This window comes from Ascidia mentula, chromosome 3 (genome assembly GCF_947561715.1).
Source record: "Ascidia mentula chromosome 3, kaAscMent1.1, whole genome shotgun sequence".
Taxonomy (NCBI): Eukaryota; Metazoa; Chordata; class Ascidiacea; order Phlebobranchia; family Ascidiidae; genus Ascidia; species Ascidia mentula.
The window spans coordinates 11,099,508-11,121,568 of NC_138568.1; the positions used below are offsets into that span (position 1 = coordinate 11,099,508).

At 36.5% G+C, this 22,061-nt stretch overlaps 3 protein-coding genes across 4 annotated transcripts; all 3 read right to left on the minus strand.

Annotated features, from left to right (window-relative positions):
* Positions 1-3,683: 3,683 nt before the first annotated feature.
* Positions 3,684-6,928, minus strand: LOC145895600 (uncharacterized). Its single transcript, XM_082984403.1, has 9 exons — positions 6,719-6,928; positions 6,532-6,647; positions 6,296-6,474; positions 5,786-6,031; positions 5,575-5,729; positions 5,169-5,357; positions 4,430-4,621; positions 4,145-4,357; positions 3,684-3,722 (listed from the first exon to the last, which is right to left on the minus strand). Exons 1-9 carry the CDS (start codon positions 6,926-6,928, stop codon positions 3,684-3,686), a joined length of 1,539 nt encoding a protein of 512 aa, XP_082840529.1.
* A 2,206-nt stretch (positions 6,929-9,134) lies between these two features.
* On the minus strand, positions 9,135-17,138 carry LOC145894373 (uncharacterized). 2 transcript variants are annotated; one of them, XM_082982936.1, is made up of 15 exons: positions 17,014-17,138; positions 16,768-16,835; positions 15,889-15,954; positions 15,273-15,411; positions 14,953-15,095; positions 14,593-14,656; positions 14,051-14,277; positions 13,782-13,978; positions 13,562-13,712; positions 13,380-13,429; positions 13,149-13,273; positions 12,865-13,003; positions 12,223-12,350; positions 10,763-12,084; positions 9,135-10,327 (listed from the first exon to the last, which is right to left on the minus strand). In XM_082982936.1, the coding sequence occupies exons 1-15, from the start codon at positions 17,018-17,020 to the stop codon at positions 10,031-10,033; spliced, it is 3,123 nt and encodes a 1,040-aa protein (XP_082839062.1). In that variant the 5' UTR covers positions 17,021-17,138; the 3' UTR covers positions 9,135-10,030. The 2 variants fall into 2 exon arrangements, with proteins under 2 accessions (XP_082839062.1, XP_082839063.1); XM_082982937.1 differs by lacking the exons at positions 16,768-16,835; positions 17,014-17,138 and adding an exon at positions 16,055-16,135.
* A 3,289-nt stretch (positions 17,139-20,427) lies between these two features.
* Positions 20,428-21,875, minus strand: LOC145895285 (cystatin-A-like). Its single transcript, XM_082984064.1, has 5 exons — positions 21,848-21,875; positions 21,507-21,621; positions 21,276-21,335; positions 21,113-21,214; positions 20,428-20,716 (listed from the first exon to the last, which is right to left on the minus strand). The coding sequence occupies exons 2-5, from the start codon at positions 21,615-21,617 to the stop codon at positions 20,594-20,596; spliced, it is 396 nt and encodes a 131-aa protein (XP_082840190.1). The 5' UTR covers positions 21,618-21,621; positions 21,848-21,875; the 3' UTR covers positions 20,428-20,593.
* Between the last annotated feature and the right edge of the window lie 186 nt (positions 21,876-22,061).

Below are 22,061 nucleotides of genomic sequence, written 5' to 3' on the forward strand. Positions count from 1 at the left end.
TTGGTTTCACGCAAATCATTTTACTTTTCGTGAGTTCCATAAAAACAAAACGAAGATGCTGCTGAACAGAGAACTACAATCATAAATCCTCTCCCGCAATAAAGAATGGGGCTCACCTCACAGTTTCTGTGGTTGCCATGGAAGCAGTTTCATTTTTATCGACAGATGGTGCTAAAGAGAGTGTGCTGGTCATCAAGAATCGTGGATGTGTTTTGAAGAAGACAAAGACGCTGTTTTGCCAATGTTCATCATGTACTACTAAGTCCATTTGCGTTTGTAAATGATCGTTCATTTATACATATATGTATCTCTTAAAGGATCACTTTGCAGTATGCAAGCAACATATCATATGTATTTTATGCTTGGCTTTTATTTTAAGCAGTTGTGTAAGTAATTTTAATGTTGTTTTTGCGTCATGCAACAGCTAACGAGTATCTAAAGCAAAACGTGCTCTTTAGCATAAAAAGGCCTACTGATGTCAAATTAATTAATCAATTACCCTCATATCAAATTAAAACTGGTTTACGTGGCGTTGTCTACAATTCAATCAAAATTCAAATAAATTACGGAAAACGGAACTGTTTGTCTTATAGCACCCATGTTTCCTGACTTAACTCCTCACAAAACTAGAACGCAAACGGAGTCAGGCTTTCCTGCAGAAATCTCTCGGCCTTCTGGCATCCGGCCGGACGACAGACCTTTCTTAAATCCTATGTTTCCCGTTTGCACATAACACCAAACACCCGACTTTAACTAACAAACTGACACACTGGAACATTAGTATCAGTCCAGTGCTCACTCACTAAGTCCAGTTACTTGTTTCTCGCTTGTCCGTACGCACGCTTGGTCACTAACGCCAGTCGGTCTTTTCAATTCCCGCCACCTGATATTGCAACGTGTCTTTCAATTTAATAAAGTAAGTCTGCTCACAGAGTAAAATTAGTTGGTTGTAGTCAAAAAATACGCAAAGCAGACTTAGTTCAGTAACAGCACCCATCGAAGCAACGCATTTAAACGCTGCAGTCTTATTATTTGGTTAGAAGGGGAATACCCTTACATTTGTTTTTCTCGTGGCCATTTCGCAGATAATCAAATTTTTAAAATAAATACTGGACTTTTTATCAGACTGCCCTTTTAAAATGATATGAAATATAATTTCATCCAATAATGAATAAGGTAACAGAAAATACACTGGATCAGTGAACCAAGCTACCCTGGCGGGCTGTCGATCTATAACTGTAAGAGGCTCTCCAGACGAAATGTATTTTTCTACGATTAAACATCTACGAGCTGTCTGCTTGATTTATATTTTCAACATTACACAGAAATTAATCAATCCTTAATGTTTACTGACATACTGTCAGTGCAAATATAGAATTATTCATTTTGTGTGCACTACCTAAAACGTTTTTTGCAACCTAGTATTGCTGGTGGTTTATTTTAGTTCATTACTTCTTAAATAACTGTTTTGTAATGTCAGCCGTACATATACGAAGCGTCCTGTTAACGAATTATCGCAAAATTATACGCGATAAGTCAATGATTATACCAGTCGGAGAATGTCAACACAGGCGCACACAATGTTTCTTAGCACATTGCCAGTCTCCTACACACCTAGTGTCTCTTTGTTCAAGTCTTTCTGTTACGTACAGAATGTGACAGATTGAAGCTGGGTGCTGAGTAGTATAATTATTGATCTTTTGTATTCTGCAGTTATAAAAGAACAGTTGTTGATGTCATGCGTGACCAGTAGTAAATAAAAATATACAGTATTTTCATGTTCACATCAGGTCCTCTTTTGGAGAAAAATGAGCAAAGGTCAAAGTAAGGTGAACTTGATTAAATGCCGAAATTCATGTTCATCTATGGTTGGGTTGACGTACGCACTTATCTCTGCTGTGTGTTATGCAACGTCTGGACTTATAATCAAGTTTTTGCAAAACGCTGGAGCTGGTGAAGCATTATTACTTCGATATTCAATGCAATACTTTGTTATGCTACCTTTCTTCAGCCAACAAAGGACGTTGTTCGTGCGACGAGAGGAGAGCAGGCCTATGTTCCTAATTATTACCGTGACATTTTGCACAATAAGCGTCATGGCGTTTTTCTTTAGCATAACCATGCTGCCGCTGGGTGACGCTACAGCCACTTATGCTGTTCACGTTGTTTTGGTGGGAATTGTCTCCCATGTGTTTCTCAAAGGTAATTTGATGTAAAACAGTGGTTTAAATTATCGTTTTCTGAAACAACACGACACAACTTGATGTTGTTTACTTTGGCTTTGCCATAGCGTCGAAGTGCCGTGTCAAAGGTCAAATAATCATTAACCCAAACACTTTGTTTAAACTAGAATACATTTTCTTCGTTAAGAATCGAGTTTATAATTTAAACTACTACATAACAAACAAAGATTAAGAATTAAAAGTGGTCAAAAAATTTTGACAAGATATTTTTCACTTTCAGAGAAAATCAGAATCTCCGGAATCTTTTTTTCAATTGTATCAATGGCCGGGTTGGTTTTCGTATCAAGACCAACTTTTATATTCGGACAAGAAGCTGAGATTTTTGACAATGAAAACAATCGGACTTTGGGAATTATTTTGGCATCAGTCTCGGCAGTTATAACAAGCGGAACTCTTGTGGCCATCAGGAGGCTAACAGAGTCAGTAAAAGTCACCGAATTCCTCTTTTACTACGCTATATCTGGAATCGCGTTTACAGCTGGGTACCTGGCAATCACACGGAGATTCAACCTTCCTTGCCTAAGTGACGTATTAATAATGTGTTTTTCGTCTTGTGGAGCATTGTTAAGCGCCACATTTAAAACACTGGCACTAAAATGCGAATCTGCAGGTCCGGTCACTATTGTTACATCCACCCAAGTTATATTCGCATTTCTTTTGGATTATTTGATTCGTGGTTTTCAACCAGCTGTTTTCAGTCTTGTGGGTGCTGCTTTAATCTTGTTTAGTTGCATTTCGGTTACTGCGATTAATATCCATCGAAATCGACCTCACAACTCTGTCACCACTCCTTTGCCAGATAACTTTGACAAGTTTTCTAACGTTACGTAAAAGATACTTTTAATTGTTTGTAGTGTTTGTACTTTTCTACGCATTGCGACTAAAATAACCTGAACATTTGTTCACTCGCATGAACTTCAATCGCTTCACATTCATATTTCTAGCGTTTCCCAGTGACATCACAGTGCTGGATTTTCCTCTCAATCATGCTCTGGGCAAAATTAAAGTCACTTGTAGTGCATTGCACTAACAATCTTGTATAGCTCAACAAATTTAAGTAGCGGAAATCAAATTCTATTTCAATAAAAGAAAAGCTTAAAAATGGTTAAGAATTGGTTTTACTTATTTATGTCAATAGTTTTATCCAACTCCTGCAGTAGTATAAAGCTCGCTGGACCCAAACTTTAGTGCGCGCATTTCATTCTGCCCGTGAGTTTGTCAATTAGTTTTGGTGAGGGTTGATTATATTTAAGACAGGATTGGCTCGGATTTAGAACAGATTATAATTTGTGGGTGAGTAAATATCTGTTTTTCTAGAATCTAGACGAATGTGGAAATATATTTTGGTAAAAAGGCCCAGTTGGTAATAGTCCCACTAGCCATATTTCTCAATCTACAAGGAAACATTGGTTTCTTTTTATCCTGTTACAAATTCTATGCCTACTCTCGACTATTGACGAGGTTTGGGACAAATTCATTCTGTGTTAAAATAGTTATTTTAAAAACAAATATTAAACCATTCATTTACGACTTGTTATTAATTCAGGTAATTTTCGCTTACAAAATTGAATGTTTTGTTTGTAGAATGACTTTTGTAGAAAAGTTTATTAACACATGTCAATACGAAGGTTATAACTGCTGATGTAGATTGTAAACGTTTTAACTGCTTATGTCCTTTAAAATAAAGTTAGCGTTTTCAATTATTTACACGTCATTTTCAGAAAATCACAATTTTAAAATTTAACATTGAAGTGACATTACATATTCTATGTATGGGCAATTATTCAAAAATTTGGGAATTGCAATGTGAACAACTTAATTAAAACAGCGTAATCAATCATATTGTAGTCACACTAAAACGAAATATAGCTAGCTAAGACAGAGATGATCCATAAACTAACACATATCTTCATCTTTGGGGCAACTCCATTTCTCTTCATGTTACTTCCCACTGACTTGTAGTTAATATCAAGTGGTGCCGAACCTGTAGATTTGACCCCAAAAAATAATGGTTTCGGTTCGTCGGAAATTGACCTTTTGTTGCGAATGTTGGAAGATTGCACCAGACTGACTCCAAGCAGATCGTCGTCGTTAATTACAATCACAGTAATTCCCTGTGAACACCAGATGACACTGTTGCCATATTTATTGTTTTAAACGCTAAACACATGTTAAATTATTCTTACGAATGTGATTTCTATGGATATGTGATGCAGAGCAGGGCTTGGATTGACAAAGTCTGCAGAAAAGTAAACAACTCCAACGGCGCTGAAGCTCGTTACTTCAAAGGTCAGTTCAATTGATCCGTTAATTGGGAATTGGGCAGTGGAGTAATGTGTGTCTCCAGGTACCACCGTTGTTGAAACAGTTGTGTTGTCCTATAACACAGAGAAAAGGTTTGTTTGAAAAGAAAGAAAGTTCACGTTGCGGTGTGTTTCACAAGAATTTTTACCCACAAAACATAAAAGCTTTATCCGTTTCTTGTCAGTCTGCATGCACAAAAGATTTTTATGTGCGCACAAACATCAAAGGCGGGCTCCCAAATTAGACAAAGGTAGATTGAAAACACTTTGAAATAAAATGTTAACACCAGTGACGCAAAACTTTAAGCACGCATAAACTTCAAATGCGGTAGCATACCTTTCCCAACAAACATAGCAGTAAAAGAGTTCGCTGAAAGTAATGGCCCGTTTGTGACTCGACTTACATCGCAAAAGCATGGATAAAAACGCCATCAATTTTATTGACTTTAACAAGTTAGGACATGACCAAACTCTGAATAGGAAATTTGGTTTCGACTTACATGGTGTCATGCAGCAAAAGTTGCCTAATCATAAAAATATCTACAATATGTCTTCGCATTCAATTTTACATTGTTCTATGAGCAGCATTTACATGCCCAATTTGTCGTGTATTTACACTGACCTGGATTTCGACAGATATTTGACATGTCTGTTCTTCGACTGATTGCATCAGAACGTCGCGAAGCTGAGTAAAATCATTCAGACTAAAAGCGAATGCACTGTCGGGATCATTTGCAATCTCTTTTATTTCATCTTCGTCAACTCCAGAACCGATCCCAACACCAAACACTGTAATCATATTGTTGCGAGCCTGAAAACAAATGTATTTTTAAGCTATATTAATATTGGTTTGATTCGGAAATTTCTGTCAATAGTTTCTCAATGTGCTATGGAGCCCTTGTATTCGTAGTCAACTAAATCTTTTAAAGGTGTATATTATGATATGAATTGCTCAGATTTTCCACTTTTTGACAGTTATACAAATGTTTAAAATAAGCCAAACTTGTCAACAAAATTTAGATGCTAACATAATCAGCCGGAGTTAAAACATCGTCTCCACTCTGTCCATCAGTCATCACAATTAAAACCCGCGCTACTCCAGAGGACAATGGTCTTGCTCCTGCGGTAATACTTAATCCGTTGTCAACAACATCTTCGATTGCTGCTCCAGTTTCTGTACTTCCTGTGTAAAAGATTCAATAAAAACTATATTTTGGTGTTAATAAAAACAAAGAATACCATTAGGTTTTGTTGTGTTAGTAACAACATTTGAAAATTCGACGTTGGTTGTGTGATCGTTGAGCTTGCTTATAAAAGTGTGCGAAGATGAATAAGTTGAAAATCCTGCTCGAACACCGTTTGGGGCGATATTAAAGTGCCGCGAAATTTCATCTACAAACTGTAATGATGTGGTGTAGTCGCTTTGAGATACACTACCCGAACCATCCAACAGAAACCATATGTCCATCTTGTCGATTGTACAACCTGAAAACAAATGTCTTTTGTCTCAACTAGCTCGAAATATTTAGGTATCATAACTATGTACATAAATAATATTTTTTAATATGTGTGCATTTAATGTGGAGGCCTCTTCATGGTGATTTTCGTTGTAGGATATTATGAATTCACTAACAGATGAATATGAAACCCGATCATAGTCAACAAGATTAAACCTGGTCAGTGCTATTTTTAATACTGTACATGAACGACTGTTAAATTTTTCAAACAAAACAAAATTGTTTTGCAAACCTGATGAAGATTCGAATTCTGTTACTCGAGTTTCAAAGACGTTAGCGTCTCCATTTGTATTATAACTAGTGCTCCACCAAATAGCTTGATTGCTAATGCTTCCAGGGACGTCCTGGTTGTTTCCAAAGGTTTGTATGTAAATATACAGCCGAGCGGCAACTGCCGAGCGCAGGGGAACACTGCATGAATGATCAGTTTTACTTTTAAATAAAGATGGTTGTTTGAGCGATGTTTACCTGAAGTCAGAGCTGGCAAAATTGACCATGTCCGCACCAAACGCGACATCTATGGCAAGCAACAACAAGCTAGGAAACTGGTATTGCTGCAAAAGTGCCTGAATATCTGGTGAAATCTATGTACAATGAATACAAATAATGCTGTGTAACATCAACAGGAGAAACCTCACACTTAAGTTTACAACACCTGCCAGATTCCACCAGTTGGGTCTGCGATGTTTAAGCCAAAATTGGTTTCTACAAGTGCGATTCTCTTCGTGATACCAAAGTCATTCAAGAAGACTTGCAAGTTGTTTATTTTGAGAATACATGCATCAACCACATCTTCACCGCTTGCACCAGGTTGAAGGGTGAGATCAACAGCACGGCTCTTCACTATCCTGTATATTCGTAACATCGTATCTATCCGCTTTTACAAAATGATGCGTCTTTTTTTCATAAAAATTAAAATAATACGCTTTTTTAAACTCATTTTTTGCAAATAAATCAACAAGTACTTGCTTTTTAGGCTAATAGTTGTATTTTTTAACAATCACAATAAAAAACGATACCAACCCCGTAACTGTTGATGCGAGTGCCTGGCATCCTAACAACAGTGGCAGCAGCAACAATTGACAAGAAACAAACTTCATGCTTAACTCGATAGAAGCGTCTGGAAATGAAAGCTTTCACCGATTGAAAAACCGATTTTATTTGCTAGCGCGGATGAATTCGCTCTCACCGCTCATTGTATACTGCGTCGACAGAGACAGGTTTAGTATTTGTTTATTCAGTTCTAATCAACCGGAGTCAGATAGTGTTGTTTTGTCTGTCCTTTAATTCGTGGTTATGGTTATGTATACGATTTTAAAATTTGGTTACCCAACGCAAAATTGGAAAAATATCGCGCGTAATTACAACAAATGATGTTCGTTTGTCAAACTCCTGTGCTTGGTTTAAAAATAAAGTGCCTCAAGTTATTTTAACTATCTCGGTTGAACCTACTGATACGTACTTAAATCATACACACAGAATGAGATGAATAAATTTAGGTATAAAACTGTTTTGAAAGCTGAAAGCATGTGTTGTTTGGTGGTCACAAAAAGAACATTTTAATCAAACTAAAGTACGTGGTGGATTTGTTGGTCTGTTGTTGATGGTCATGGAGTCGTAATTTATTGTTTTTACATTCAAATGCCACTGACATCAAAGTAAAAAAAGGCCCGTTGTATGCTTGAAACCAAGTTTTTAAAACGTGAAATTTAAACTGTAATGTAATATATGGAAACCGAAAGACAGTTTTTATTAATTTATAATTATTTCTTACAGAAGCTATTTCGTCGTCGTGGGCCAATTTATCGCATTTACATTGGGGTAGAAATACTTTTTTTTCAAAACAAAAAGTTTGATCCTTTCAAAAGACACAAATTTTTGCAAGTAAAATTAGTTGCGACTGAGGAAAAATATTTAATATCTTTCACGTTTATTGAGGTTATAATAGAAAACTACTGCTTTCACAATTTACCAGGAGTAGTAAGAAAGTTTGTAAATCTTGAAAAACAGGCACTGATAAATTTTGGCAACACTACAGCAGCACCATGGTAACAGCGCGTTAAACAGAAGTGTTAAAATGTGCTTCCTTTGTGGAATGTGTTCCCTAATATTTGCGAAAGGTTCGTGACAAATGTAAATGCGTCTTAAAAACCACAACAATCAAATGACGTGAAGGCAAATACGGGCACGGACGCACCCGGGCGGTGCAAGGTTGTACAAACAAACTGCACCCATGAGAAAGTTTGTCGGAATAAAGTCCAACTTTCACAATTCAAAAACCGTTTTTGGCTGATTCTGTGTTTACAGGGTTGCCATGGTTACCATAGAAATCTATTTAAGAGCTGTTGGTTTTGTGTTTTAACTGTTCCTGTGACATAAAGTTGCGAGATTTCTATTACAACCGACGTTTCGATTCGTTGCTGTGGAGCGAAGAACAGCTAATGGACGGCAATAGCGAAGCATGTTTCTCGGTGGCCGAGTGGACTATGACGAGGTCCGAGTCCTATCATAATGCTCCACATCCATAAGAACAACTATTGCGTTTATGAAAAGGATCATTGTATGTACTTTCCAGCGGTTTACAACAACTTGTTGTTATTGTTGCGCCCCGTTGTACAACTTGTCACGTGACGCTACAAGCAGTGTCAATGTTGTTTACTCAGACACTTTTACTTGTGTTTCTTGCGTTTTTCGTGTTGCCACATAACCCTAAATAAGTCTCAACGGATGGTAGACGAAACATCGGTTGTAATAAAAAATAAAAATAACCTTGCGCTAGAAGAACAGTTCTTTGAAATTCCAATGCCTGACAGCAAGAATATCAATATATGGCTTGTGTTGTTTGCTATTTGCACAAAGAAACTTGTCAAAATAAGTGGGTAGTGGGTGAAAGTTGGAATGCCTTGCACTATTTTGTTGTTTCAAAACATGCATTTTCCTAAAAGATTTCATGCAACCGACCATGTTGCTATTTATAACCTACACAACAAGTGTCTGCTGCCTTTTTCTTCTATGTAATTTATCCAAACTTTCTTCAGCAGGAATAAGTACATGTTCAAAGTTTGCTGGCATTTCTTTTATCAAATCTAAACATATGTCATTTAAATTTCTATGAACTGGGAAAGGAACGTGAATGTTCAAAGGTAAAGACTGAAACTTGTAGGCAAAACACAGAATAAAACAGTTTCACATTTGGTAAAAAAAGATCACAGTGCGTTATTTGGAACGAGAACTAGAGTTAGTTGAAGTATTTTTTTAAATATTGAGGCTTACAAAAAACGAAGGCAAGCAATTTAACATTCACATCATGTTGATATTTTTGCAATACAGTAGGTAGGACATGTGGGTGTGTGCGTGTTTACAATTACGAATATTTTCCGAGTCATTCATGGAATATGTGGGTGTTTTATAAGGATAACACTTTGTACAATCAGACAAACTACAATTGTAAATCACTATCTTTGCATTTGAGATAGACTCTGTTAGCGAATAGTAAGCATTAAACAGTGGCATTACTCCGTATATTAATGAACATATATCTTACGCAAAGTATGAAATCCGTCGCTGAGTACAGTAGGAATTAGGCAAGAATAATGTTGCTAAAAAATAACGAGTTTATATGAATTAAAAACTACAACTCATCAAATTACCACAGTATCTTTTACACATATATTAAAGTTAAGAGGACTCAAACGAGATAATACCCCAAACTTACAGCATTGTTGGGACATAACCCAAATACAGTCACTGTAACATAAAATAATTATTAACCCTTTTAGAACAGACAAACTGTCTAAAGGAAGCCAAATATATATCCATCCCTACATTTTGCCTATACCACACACATATAATAAGTTTAAAATGCCAATATAGATGGCTTGAAACTTTATTATAAGAATAACTTTCTATTGACACAAATGTCATTTACTTGATAAACTGTATGACGTCACAGGGTTTCGCGTTCGCGTCAAGGCCTCTTTGCTCGCTTCGTATATTTCCGCACCAACTTCTCCGCGTAAGCTTGCTGATTGTCGCTAAGGCCAAGACGAACCTCTCTGTCCATTTCCTCGTCATCGACTATGACGTCGCTATTGACGGTGACGTCACGCATAAGAGCTGGCATTCGGACGCCGGTGTTGGTCTGCAAAAGTCGCAAGAATTCAACGCGTCCAGCGTGATCTCGAACTGTTGAAATGGATGAGTGCTCCGTGGACTCTGCGTCTTCTTCTCTGCGACCTGGATTCTGTGACGTCATTGGAATCAGCTGAAGTATAAATGTGGGTTGTAAGAAGTTGTAATTTTCTATTTATCACTAAATTTTATTTGGTTGTCAACTAACGATGAATAGTATTTTCGTTAGGGTTTAAGAAAATTGAAATGCACATTTGGCGCACGAAAGATGACACAACGTAGAATTATTCGCTACAGCAAAAATACATACGGTTTTACAACTACGAAAGTTAATGGCGTCATAATATATTCGAATTTGGCCGAAATCGAATCTTTTCTGTGTTGGCACATCTGTATTATCTTAGCAGTAAAACACTACGCAAATTATTCAGTTTGAAGCCACATTAGCCTGAAGGGTGTACGAAGGGAATAGAACGTTGTCTTTAACGAATATAAAAAATAAGTCAATCTTAACAATTTCGAACCAAATCTTAAAGCGAATAAGCAGAACGTTAATACCATAACTAACCTTCGTATAAGTTTCCTGCGGTAAATTACGAAAAATTTCTGAACGAACTCCAGCTCCAACGCGTGGTGCTACAACATTCGGTTGGTTCGTTGTCGTCGACCGCCCTGAAGTTGCAATTGATTTTAAAGCAGGTTGTGCAACAGGCCCCATCGGCAAGGTGGAAATGTGGCTGTCGAAGTTGCGGAATTTTTCATACACCCCCTCCTGCTCCGACGGAAGATCAGAAAGGTGGAGACTGCGTTCTGATGCAAAGGAAGAACGATTCTTGCTCTTTTCTACCACTTCCTTCGTCTTTCCAGGAGAGGAGAGTGGATAAGGGGTAGTTGATGATTTTGTGGGAGATGTCTCTTTGGACTCTACCGGCCTGATGTCGCTGATCCCACTCAACGAAACAGCTCCGAGCGATCCGCTCTTCTTAAGGATGCTTTTTCCAGGAGAAGAGGAAGTCCTAGCTGCTCCACTGTTCGTGCTCAAGTTTACAACCAAACGCACCCCGTCCATGTTGCGCAAATATTCTTCCGAATAAGGGGATTCCCCATACGCGACACCAGGTGACGACTTGTCGGAAACGATGCGACAGCGTGAAAGGCCCGGTTCGGTCTTCGTTCGACGACGGACTTTCGGTTTGCCGCTAGGTGGAAGCAATGAGTTTTCAGCAGATTCACTTGTTTTGTTTGCAGATCTGTCGGAGACGGAAAGAAGGCGGTCGACACCGTCCATATTTTTCATATACTCTTCTGTGTAAGCAGTTTTTGCCAAGTGACGCACATCAAGAGGAGAAAGGCTGCTTGAAAGTCGGTTACAAAGATCTCGGGCTCTATCTAGCGACGCAAAACGTGCTGAACGACCGTCACGAGATGGCGTTGCACTCAAAGAACGCCTTTCCAGGGATCTTTTAGTTGGTTGGCTTTCAAGACTTAAACGTGCTGTTCGGCCTGGTAAAGTGCTTCTAGGCAATTGTTGTTGTACATTTGAAGAGCCCGACGAACTTCCATCGACAGTTCCACAACTCTGTTCGCATGACAGCAACCTATCCACTGTGTGATGTCTGTGGTGACGAATAGTGGACGTCAGAGGACCATAATAATCACCTGTAGCGGATCTAGTCCGCATATCGGGTGTTTGGGTTTTGTGGTTTGGCACAAGGTCGCGAAGAGAAGTGGCGTTGCGACTTGTGTTGTTGTGATTGGTTGATTTATACGGAAGCTTCTCGACATCGTCGGAAGTTTTTCCCACGCGTTCTAGCAGTTCTGCGTATCTTTTCTTTAGCAAGTTGTAATCTTTTTCAATCAGTAGTTTGTCCATTGTCATTTTTTGTAGCTCTGTGAGTAAAGTGAAACGTATATTATTAAGTGTTTCAACTTTCTGCATTTGAAATGTTGGTTCAACATCTGACGTCATTTTTTGGGGGAAAATGCTACGATTGCGTTCACATAGATAATATTATCTGAATTATTCACCAATCTGCATTCTTGATCGAAGTGGTTTGTTTTCTTTCGCAACATTTTGTAATGAATTCTCGAACGCCCACTTCCTCGTCACGTCATCGCGCTCTTTCTTTTTGAATTCTTTCAATTCATTTTCCATCCTGCAGAAAACAGTTTACAAGGTGGTAAATAACGAACAGCATACAATTACAATGCAAGGTGTTTATTAACAGAACGAATGGTTCACTTCCCTTTGTAATTATGGAATTGTTTCAGAGGTGAATGAAAAAGGCAGATTGGATGAATTTTTTTTTTTTCGGGGTATCGATTTTTTTATCCAACAAAAAAATGGGTGTCGGACTGGTGGTTACCACACCTCCATAATTATCGTCGGATACCACAATGGCCTGATGAAAGATTTGTACTTAACTTTTGCTTGCGACAACTGATTTCTGCGACCTTTGACATTACCTCTAAAAATAGTCGCAAAAAAAATTGCCGCAAAGTTACAATCCACAGTAATGGCTGAACTTTGCGATTTTAGTTTTTCGACTTACTGTTGTTTGAGGTGAAACTGCAGCCGTAAACGAATTCGAGTCTTATTCGATTTTACATGCAGTAAATTTCTGTAATTAGGAGTGCGAGGTGCGAATACATTTGTATTGTATATCTTACTCTTTGTAGGCTTTTTTCATTTTTTCAAATTTGTCACAAAGTTGAAGAACTTCTTTCCGCTTGTAAACATCTTTCTTCTCCAAATCTTCACAACGAGAGATGGAAATACGATTAGCGTCACTCGTACTTTGTAGTTTTTCTGAGTGATAAACAATAAACGTCACGGTCCAATGACACTTTTATAATACACAGTAAGTAAGATACAAACATTTTTACATTGGGTTCGAAGGTGGTAGCTCAAAATTTTTTTGTATGTGAGTTGTTAAAAAAAGTAAAATGAGTACCTTCCATGGCAAACATTTTTTCGTCTTTTTCAACCAACAAACTGTTGAGATCGTTAAGACGAGTTGTAAGACTTCTGATCTCTGTTTCTGCTTCATTCCGTTTTTTCATTTCTTCCTCAAGTTTTCTGTGGCATAAAATGATTGTAAATATATATATGTATAATAAATATACATGAAATAAAATGAAAGCTACTGTTTAATGTATTTACAAACATTTCTGTCATAACTTACATTTTATTTCGTTGTAGTGAAATATCATTTTCAGGCAAACTTCTGGGTGTCTGGAAGGTTTAAATGGTAAATGGAACAAATATTTAAACAAAGATTTTAAAAGTGAACAAATTAATAACTGGAAATCAAACATAAGGAATTTGACAAAAGGTAGATCTGTGATGTTAGGATCAGTGTTATACCTCTTCCTTGTCTTCCAATATCAGCAGTTGATTGTGAATCCTTTCTAGTTGTTGGTTTAAAATCATGTTTTCCTCTTTAGACTTTCTTAAAGCATCTTCTAAATGAGCATCTCCCTCATTTTCATTGATGGGTAATTTTCCCTTAAGTTGCCTGTTTAGTTTGCAATCAAATTTCTATTCGCATGAACAAACATTGTACATAAACTGCTGTAATTTTAACCTGTTAAGTTTTATGTTTTCATCTTGTAGTGAAAGCAAAGCATCCTCGAGCTTTTCACACTTTGCTTTTAAAACTTCTTGGTGGGGTGAGGAATTTTCAGTGGGTGACCTGTGGTTAGTATTACCATGGAAACCATTTTGTTGACTCTTGAGCTGTTGAATCTCCTTTAAAAGTATAGACTCTCGCAGTCTTGCCTCCTGAATAAATTTAGGAAGAGGATTTTAAAACAACAGATTAAAGAGATAAAAAGATGACAAGTTTAACCTGACCTGCAATTCAATCTTCAGCTGTTCTCCAGTTTTTGCAATTTTTTCCAACAATCCTATCAGTTCATCGCTGTTGCTGCTAAAACTTTCTTGACCACTTGCTGTGCCATTGAGAGCACTGCTGTAGGCCAATCGGGCAAGCACCTCGGACAAGTTCATGCATCCACTTGAAGGGGCCACAACACTAAAATTCTTTGATGATGGACTTTGAGAGTTTTCAGGCTTGTTTGCTACATTTGCAAAAAATGTACTTATGCATGGTTCAGTGACAACTTAGATTAATATTTCTACATTATAAGTGAAATAGTATCTAAAGAATGCAGAAATCAATCTGTGCAACTTGGAGTTGATGACAGATATATCTTTTACATATCAATATCCCGGACACTGAAAAAAAGAGTGACAGACGATCAGCATCAGTTCGACATTTTAATTCAGGATTGTCTTCCACTCATTCTCAGTTTCCATGATTTTTCTTCACTATTTATTTTGGCTAAAGTCATTCACCAAGTCATTAAAAAAACAAACAGTTAAATGCCACTTACCAATCAACGGTACAGTGCAATCCCTCATCAAATCTGATAATGGGGTAGGAGGTAAGGTTGTAGACTGCCAAAAAACATGTCGTTATCATACATATACAAAACATTTCAACACTATTTTTTGCACAATGCAAATAAAGTAGATTTGGAAATGTAAAGGCATCATCAATAATTAAACCATAAAGGTTGTGGAGCAAGCCACCCATAGACATATGTTGAGGTTTCACTATTGAATTTATAACCATATCTGTTCAAATACACTATTTATTAATTTAATTTGTTTTATTTTGGACATTGTCATTGAAATATACAATACAAATTGCAAAAAAAGAAATATTTGGTGAATAAAACAACATAATTTACAGCAAAGCTATCTCTTGTTGTTGAGGTCAGAATACTCTGGTTGGGTGGTTTGATCGGAGAAACTGCAGTCTGAACTAAATGATCATATGCTGTTCTGTCAACATCCTCAAACGTTGGTAGTAGGTTCCGAATCACAGCCTCATCTGCAATCACAACTTGTACCATTATTCAGTTAAAATACTTATGCATCAGGTATGGATAGACTTCATGGAAGTTTTTGATGACAGGATTTGCAACTAAAATAAAAAAAAATCCACAGAATTGACATGTTCGCCATCAAGTTAAATTACTAGTGAGTTAAATGCAAAATACATTTATACCGTGATATTTCTTGCTCAATGTACTTGTTAGCAGTTGGGAGCTTTTGAACTTAGTGTCGGGGGTTTTAAACAAGTTCTCCTTAGCAGACAAATGTAGGCTGTTTGTAGAATTTTCTACAGCTTTTTCATTCTTCTCAGTCTAAAAATTTGTGTAATAATTACATGAGGTCAAGGTTTAATTACCTGCATAAAATCCTTCAAGTTTTATATACCTTCTAAAGCCTATTAGGCATAAAACAAGGTAGATTTAACTTATTTATGTGTAAACATTGTTTAAATTAAAGATAGCGTTGGTAAACCACTGTAACCAGGTTACCATTTTAACCAACAACAAGTATGACTCTACAACAATCATTGTTTATGAGAGAAAGCCACGAAGTTATTGAAAGAATCTACAACTGTAACTATACACCAAGCTGGTTGACAAAAGAAACATACAATAGTTAACAGACAAAAGATGTAGAGACAATTACAACCTGCTCTCATACACGATGGCAATTTCACCAACCAACAAAATAAATTGTTAACATTGAAATTGGTGGATTAGGTTGATTAACATGGACTTGATTGAGAGTTACACATTTACCTAAGTAAAAAAAACACACAAGACACTTACCAACAAAAATATTTCCTTTGTGCTATTTCTGATTTGCTCAAAACATTCTAGTTGATGTTGTAATGACTATAAATGAAAAAGTATATATTTAATTTTTACATCTTCAGTACAGACTACAACAACTGAAACATAATACACTTTCAAACATAAGCAACTTGTTTAATACCTGCTGCAAAACTTTCAGAAAATTATTATTGAGCATCAAGATAAAAAAAAACACTGATAACCGTTTCAAACGACAACTGTAGTGGTTTTCAAAAAGTGCAACTGAGTGAGACATCTTCAGAAAAAAAATGTGTCAATCAAACCAGAAGTGTTTTTATTCCACCAAGAGTGGTATGAGCCTATGAATAGAGGATTATTTATCTTTGTTTGCACAGGAGAGCCAGGAAAAGCCAATGTTTAGAGAGTACCCACAGAAGCGTGGACAAATGAATGGGGAGGTCTGGTTGTGCTCAGATCCATCCATTTGTTTGGGACTTTATCTCAAGAGTGGATATGTCACAAATAATTTATGACCTCAATCCTCAACACATATAACAGTCACACTTGAAGGGAAACATGTTGTTTTTTATTTAGTGTATACATGAAATTGTCAATATTTTTTAAGCAAATAAAACTTTAAACTAAAGCAGCATTGTATATCACAAGTCATACAAAATAACTACTAAATAAAAAAAAATGTAATTAATAGAAAAATAAAAAAAACTTTAAAACAAAACTGCGGTAAAATGTTTAGTGGCATGAGTAATTATTTACTGGTTTTGGCGGAAATGAATGTTTAAATTAAGTTCTGCTACAATGACTGCACACTCAAGTGGGACCAAATCTACAACATTCCAAACTGTACGGTTCAAGAGACTTGGACAAAGCAACTACCTTGATTGCTGCTTGTGTTGTTGAATGGTGCTTCATAGCCGTTTCAATAAAACTTGAGTTGTTGGTTTCTGCGTAACAAAGCATTAAGTGGATTAGCTGCCAACCACTTCAACTGGTAGTTTTCAATATACTTCAAAAAACTATTTAAAAAAATTAACACAAAGTTTTTTGAAGAGGCTACATTAAACACAATACAGAACAGAACATATTTATCAGATGACTAAGTTTGTCATAAGGCATACATACCATCCATAGCTTAGTGTTGGTTGTTCCACAACATGAAATTGGTAAATGGTCATATCAGCTCTACACAAACGATTCAAACCTGTACTAATATTTAATTTGTTTTATTTTTTTAAACAGAACTAAACTATTTGAAAAATCCAAGGTTGTAGTTACAAGTATATTTTTTTTTATGTCATACTTCATTAGCAAGCCTGCAAAACCGTACTTGGATATCAATGTAAAAAAACATAAATTCCATCACGATCGATCGTCGATCGGTTTGCACTTTTACTTGTTTTAACTATTTGCACTTTTTTATCATAAAAATATTTAGTTGGAACTAAAGCTGTACAAACTAAATTGTTTGTTTTTACTTGTGGAACACGGTAGTTAAACCGAAATACTCTTTTTGCCAACAACTCAACCTCCGCGACCACCAACAGAAAACGAAACACTTGTTTTCGAACAAGTCTACTAAAGCATGACGGGCAAAACGCACGTGCTTGTGTGGGCAGTCAACCAAAACATGCCGACGTGACTAGTCAAAAATTATAAATTTGAATTAGCAATTCACAGTATTTAATCTTTTCGAAATAATTTTGTAGCATTCCAAGGTTTAGAAATATTTTTAGTTAATGGTTAATTTTTCGTTCCGATTTAACATGATAAACACCTACTTAATAGGTTCTATTTTCGTGACTATAATAACATCAACCCGCGACTTTGTATGTGGGTAGTTATTACTAACAATTACACCCTTACTCTGACTTGTGTATTTTAGAAAATACTCGTGCTGTAGGCCTGGTTTGTAAAATTAACACCTCATTCTCATGTGATAAAATGTTCGTGCACCTTTATTTCGCAACACTTCTGTGGCGCATATATAAGCACAGTTTCTCAACATGCAGCAAACTTTCAGAAATAAGTGCTTTCACTGTGAGCTGTGTGGTGCACCTGAACATCTTTCAAATCAAAATCAACATAATGATGGAGGTCGTGCCAAACCTTGATGACAACGTAATAGTATCTGTGAACTTGCACCTGCGCATAAGGATAAAAACAATTGCTTTCACCATAAAAACGTTTAGGTTATCTTGATATCTGTCAAAACAAACTATTTCAGAAGAATGCTGCAAAAGACAAGTTAGTTGTAAAGTTGGAATAGGAGTTTATATTATGCTGCAAAGGTTTTCATAAATAAAAGGAATTTTTTTTAAAACGGTTTAATTTTGAGAACATTAACAATAGAATATAATCAATCAAATCGAAAGTATACTTGCCTTCATAAAATATGATGATCCATCCAAGTAATCATGTTCCAATTTATAATTGTGTGCGCGATAGAAGAGAAATCGCAGGTACAGATGGACAAGTACATCTGAGTTTACCTAAGTACAACTAAGTGTGGTTTGTGTAAATTTCGTCTCTACTAAAAACTTTCGTTTGATCAACCGATATGAAACCTGCATGTGAGTACGGTGTATAAGCACAAAACATGAAATTATCTACAATCTTCGGTTTTGTGCCTATACCCGTACCATAAAGTGGGAAAACATGTTGCCTGGTACATAACGCATTCCGTGGTTGTTTTGTAAGTGATATCGAAATGGTTTCCATCCGATTGCCTATCTCGTGAGGTATTTCAGAGCTATATTAAAATTTTGTATTCATAGACAATTTGTTTTTTCGCATACTCTGCTATTTTGCACAATTGACACCCAACGACCAGCGGAACAACAAGTTTAATTGTTAATTAAATAAACAATACACGTAAAAGAACTTTAAAAACGTCAAAGAAAAGAGAAACAAAGCAAAAGCTCAAGAAACGTACGCTAATACACAAATCAAAATGAAACGATCTTTTTTTTATGTAAATTTTTTTTTACCACACCTGGATTTGAACCCAGAATATCCTGGCTACGAATCCCGATCAGATTTTCATCTTGATATATGGGTTGGGCGCTTGACCAATGCTGACAATGTAAATTTTTTTTTATAGTTTTTTTTACCACACCGGGATTTGAATCCAGTATATCCTGGCCACGAATCCCGATCAGGTTTTTTTTCTTGGTATGTGGGTCGGGCGCTTGACCAAATTTATTAACACGAGAAAAAACTTTCTGTGACCTGACGGTAAAACTTTTTTTAGTTTGCCCACGTATTTCTTCTCGCACAGCGTGCATTCAGCCAGATATATGGCATAATCCTGGCAAGTCTTTTGTTGGAGGTTTGTTGTACTGGCAAAGAGACATACAGAAGACGTTGTTGGAACCATGTCTTTTCCGCTACCATGGTGGACACATAAAGTAAATGCCGACAAGGAAGCTACCGCGCACAGTAGCTTAATCATCTGAGAGTGCAAATTTTTTGGAGTTTGTTAATATACGTGATAGTGTCGGCGGCCTTTTATAAGCAATCATTGCAATGTGTTTAAGATTTCTCTCTATTTTTTGTGAGCTTGAGGAGTCATGGAAACCATGTCGCCCATGCGCAGGGATCGCCCATTTGTGCGCAGTACGGATATTTGTGTTGGTGCCATCATTTTTCAACTGTGGTGCCTTCACAATACCCAGTCTGTTTGATGTTATGCATTTGGCTTCCGACCATTTTAGCCTATCGCGAAAATCTTGGTCGCGTTCATTGAACCTGTCTTTATTCCAAGCGTTTTTTTTGTTGATAAAGGGGACGATGACATAGTTTCACCCAATCACTATGTAACTAAGCACAAATCCACGTTTGCAAATCAACCGAACATTGCGGATTGTTTCTATTTAATATTTGTAGAACAACAACATTTTCGTGATTTGGACATGTGTGAGGCAAAGTGGCTTAAATTTATCGGTGCCACTATTAACATAAAAAAAATGATATTGAATGCGTTGATGCCTTTCAAGATTTTAAAACGTTTTATTTTTTTTTGTCTGTTGGTAAACCAAACGATAGTGAACATTTATATAATTTACTCCAACGTTTTGAATTTAACTGTAACTTATTATTGCCATAAATCGTTTGCAAGTACCGGTAGCTAGAAAGGATAGATAAGATCATCCCGCAATCAGACCGTGAACACACTTCAGCTTATTTTTTTTCGCTCTCATCTAATCTTTCTCCACAAACTAAACTCAAAGAAACAACAGTTGTATATGACGTCACAAACAGTAAAGAATCCGCGATTTTCTTAATATGGCCACGTGAAACAGAGCTGTTGCTTACCAAAGTACTTGTGGTTTTAAATGCGTTATACACCTGAGAAGGTATATTTCAACATAGTTTGAATCTTTAACGTCAAGTTGTTGATTGGTTTAACTTTTTACAGTAATGTAACATCCCTGACTTTTATGTATTTTGGTAAGTTTGTTTCGTATTCCAACATGAATTCAATCTCCAACAAACTTTCCGTAATATCAACTTTATTAATAGATTATTGCTACAAGACTGGGAAGAAATCTTTGCCATCGAAAAGAAAACAGAATTTGTTCATCCCATAGGTGGATAACAAAACATGATTAAGAGGAACAGATCGAGGCGATCAGTTAACCTGGTGAAAATATCTACACGTTGTATTCAGCTATTATTAGTTTACTGATATTCTTTGACGCCATCAGAAATAGTTAATATCATCGCCTGCAGTGTGATTTTCTTGCATATCCAAAAATTCATAGCCCTCATTGCCCAATTTTTTCCACACTTTTATAACGATGTAACCAAGTCTGTCAATTTGCACCTAATTAGAAAAAAAATACGTTTGTGCATTATTGGACAAGTTTATTGGTTATTCGTGTTTACCTACTTAGAGTCATCAATGACGTCACAATGCTACAGATCAAGATTGACTGAGACGTATTGGTTTGGGATTCTTCAACAAACCGCGTGTTGCGTAGCGATTAAGACTCGATCGTACGAAAAGCAAATTTCCAAAAAAAATGATTTACCTGTGCGCTACACGCATTTTGTAAAACACTCCCAGTCTCATCTTTACCTGTCGCATTGTGACGCCAGACCCGTTGATGACGCGAAATTGGAACCATGAATTGGTTGTTAAATACGAAATATATTCCTCATAAAATTTATTATGCAATTCATTACAGCTTATAAACCAGCTTCCAATGTTACGTTTTACCTTTATGAAATATAGCTCGCCTGCTACAAGAAGGGTTTTGTAAGAATGGGCGCGAAATATGACGTAGGGACTAAGCATCCGAGTAAGTGCTGCTGTTTTAACCTATAAGAACATTATTTTGAAAATTCTTTGACATTATAGAATAACAACCTGATTTTATTACCACATTCGCAATGTTCTGAATTTGGGCATTGGCAATTTCCATGACGCTGAGGCCAATCAGCTAAAAAAAAGATGACAAATATATTTCAGCATAATATCACAAGACTCATGGCAACTTCGCAGGTAAAAACAAAAAATGTTGTACATGTAATTGCGTATAACATGGTTTTATGATAAGATACTTATGATTATACTAAGATTTCTTGAAATGACAAACACTAACTATATATACCTTTGTTTGAACTTCAGGGATCTCTGACACATCCAAAAGTAATGGAACTTTTTGCTCTGAAACTACCATTTCCAAAGTCAGAAAACATATGCCTATGCTATATATGAGCATGTTGCTAAAAAAATCAACAAATAAAGTTGTTATTCTTGTAGCAAGCCCAAATCGTTTTGCCAAATCAACATACATCATCCAATATGTTTTGCTAAATTGTGTTGCGTAATTTGCATTAAACAGCGCTTGAAGGGGTACAACTATTGAGCAACCGACAAAGAGCAAGGTTCGCATGAACAACATAAATGATGCTTTTTTGTTTATATGCTGCAGTTATACGAAATGCTCACCCTTACATGTGATCGACGTTTCAGCAACTGAGAAACCGCGGAAGCTGTTTTTTCTAATGTAGAAAGGTGCTGGATTCTTAGCCATCGATACGAAATGCCGAACAAAGAAGTTTCAGTTGATTTATCGGCATTCTATTATAGGAATCGAAAGTCGTCGGACCTAAATACAAACACTCTCCTGCCATTGAATCCTTTGCAAGATCAGCTTGTTATA

What these genes read in the sequence shown, in the direction of transcription:
- LOC145895600 (XM_082984403.1), bottom strand. Translation starts at nt 6,928, where the DNA reads ATGTTACGAATATACAGGATAGTGAAGAGCCGTGCTGTTGATCTCACC. An exon ending in CAACTGGTGGAATCTGGCAG is followed by an intron (nt 6,648 to 6,718) that starts GTGTTGTAAACT and finishes CATTGTACATAG; the next exon opens with ATTTCACCAGATATTCAGGC. An exon ending in CCCCAAAGATGAAGATATGT is followed by an intron (nt 3,723 to 4,144) that starts GTTAGTTTATGG and finishes ATTTTAACACAG; the next exon opens with AATGAATTTGTCCCAAACCT.
- LOC145895285 (XM_082984064.1), bottom strand. Translation starts at nt 21,617, where the DNA reads ATGCTCATATATAGCATAGGCATATGTTTTCTGACTTTGGAAATGGTA. An exon ending in TCCCTGAAGTTCAAACAAAG is followed by an intron (nt 21,336 to 21,506) that starts GTATATATAGTT and finishes TCTTTTTTTTAG; the next exon opens with CTGATTGGCCTCAGCGTCAT. An exon ending in GCGAGCTATATTTCATAAAG is followed by an intron (nt 20,717 to 21,112) that starts GTAAAACGTAAC and finishes TTTTCTAATTAG; the next exon opens with GTGCAAATTGACAGACTTGG.
- LOC145894373 (XM_082982936.1), bottom strand. An exon ending in GAAAACATAAAACTTAACAG is followed by an intron (nt 13,713 to 13,781) that starts GTTAAAATTACA and finishes CAAACTAAACAG; the next exon opens with GCAACTTAAGGGAAAATTAC. An exon ending in CGCAGGAAACTTATACGAAG is followed by an intron (nt 10,328 to 10,762) that starts GTTAGTTATGGT and finishes TTTATACTTCAG; the next exon opens with CTGATTCCAATGACGTCACA.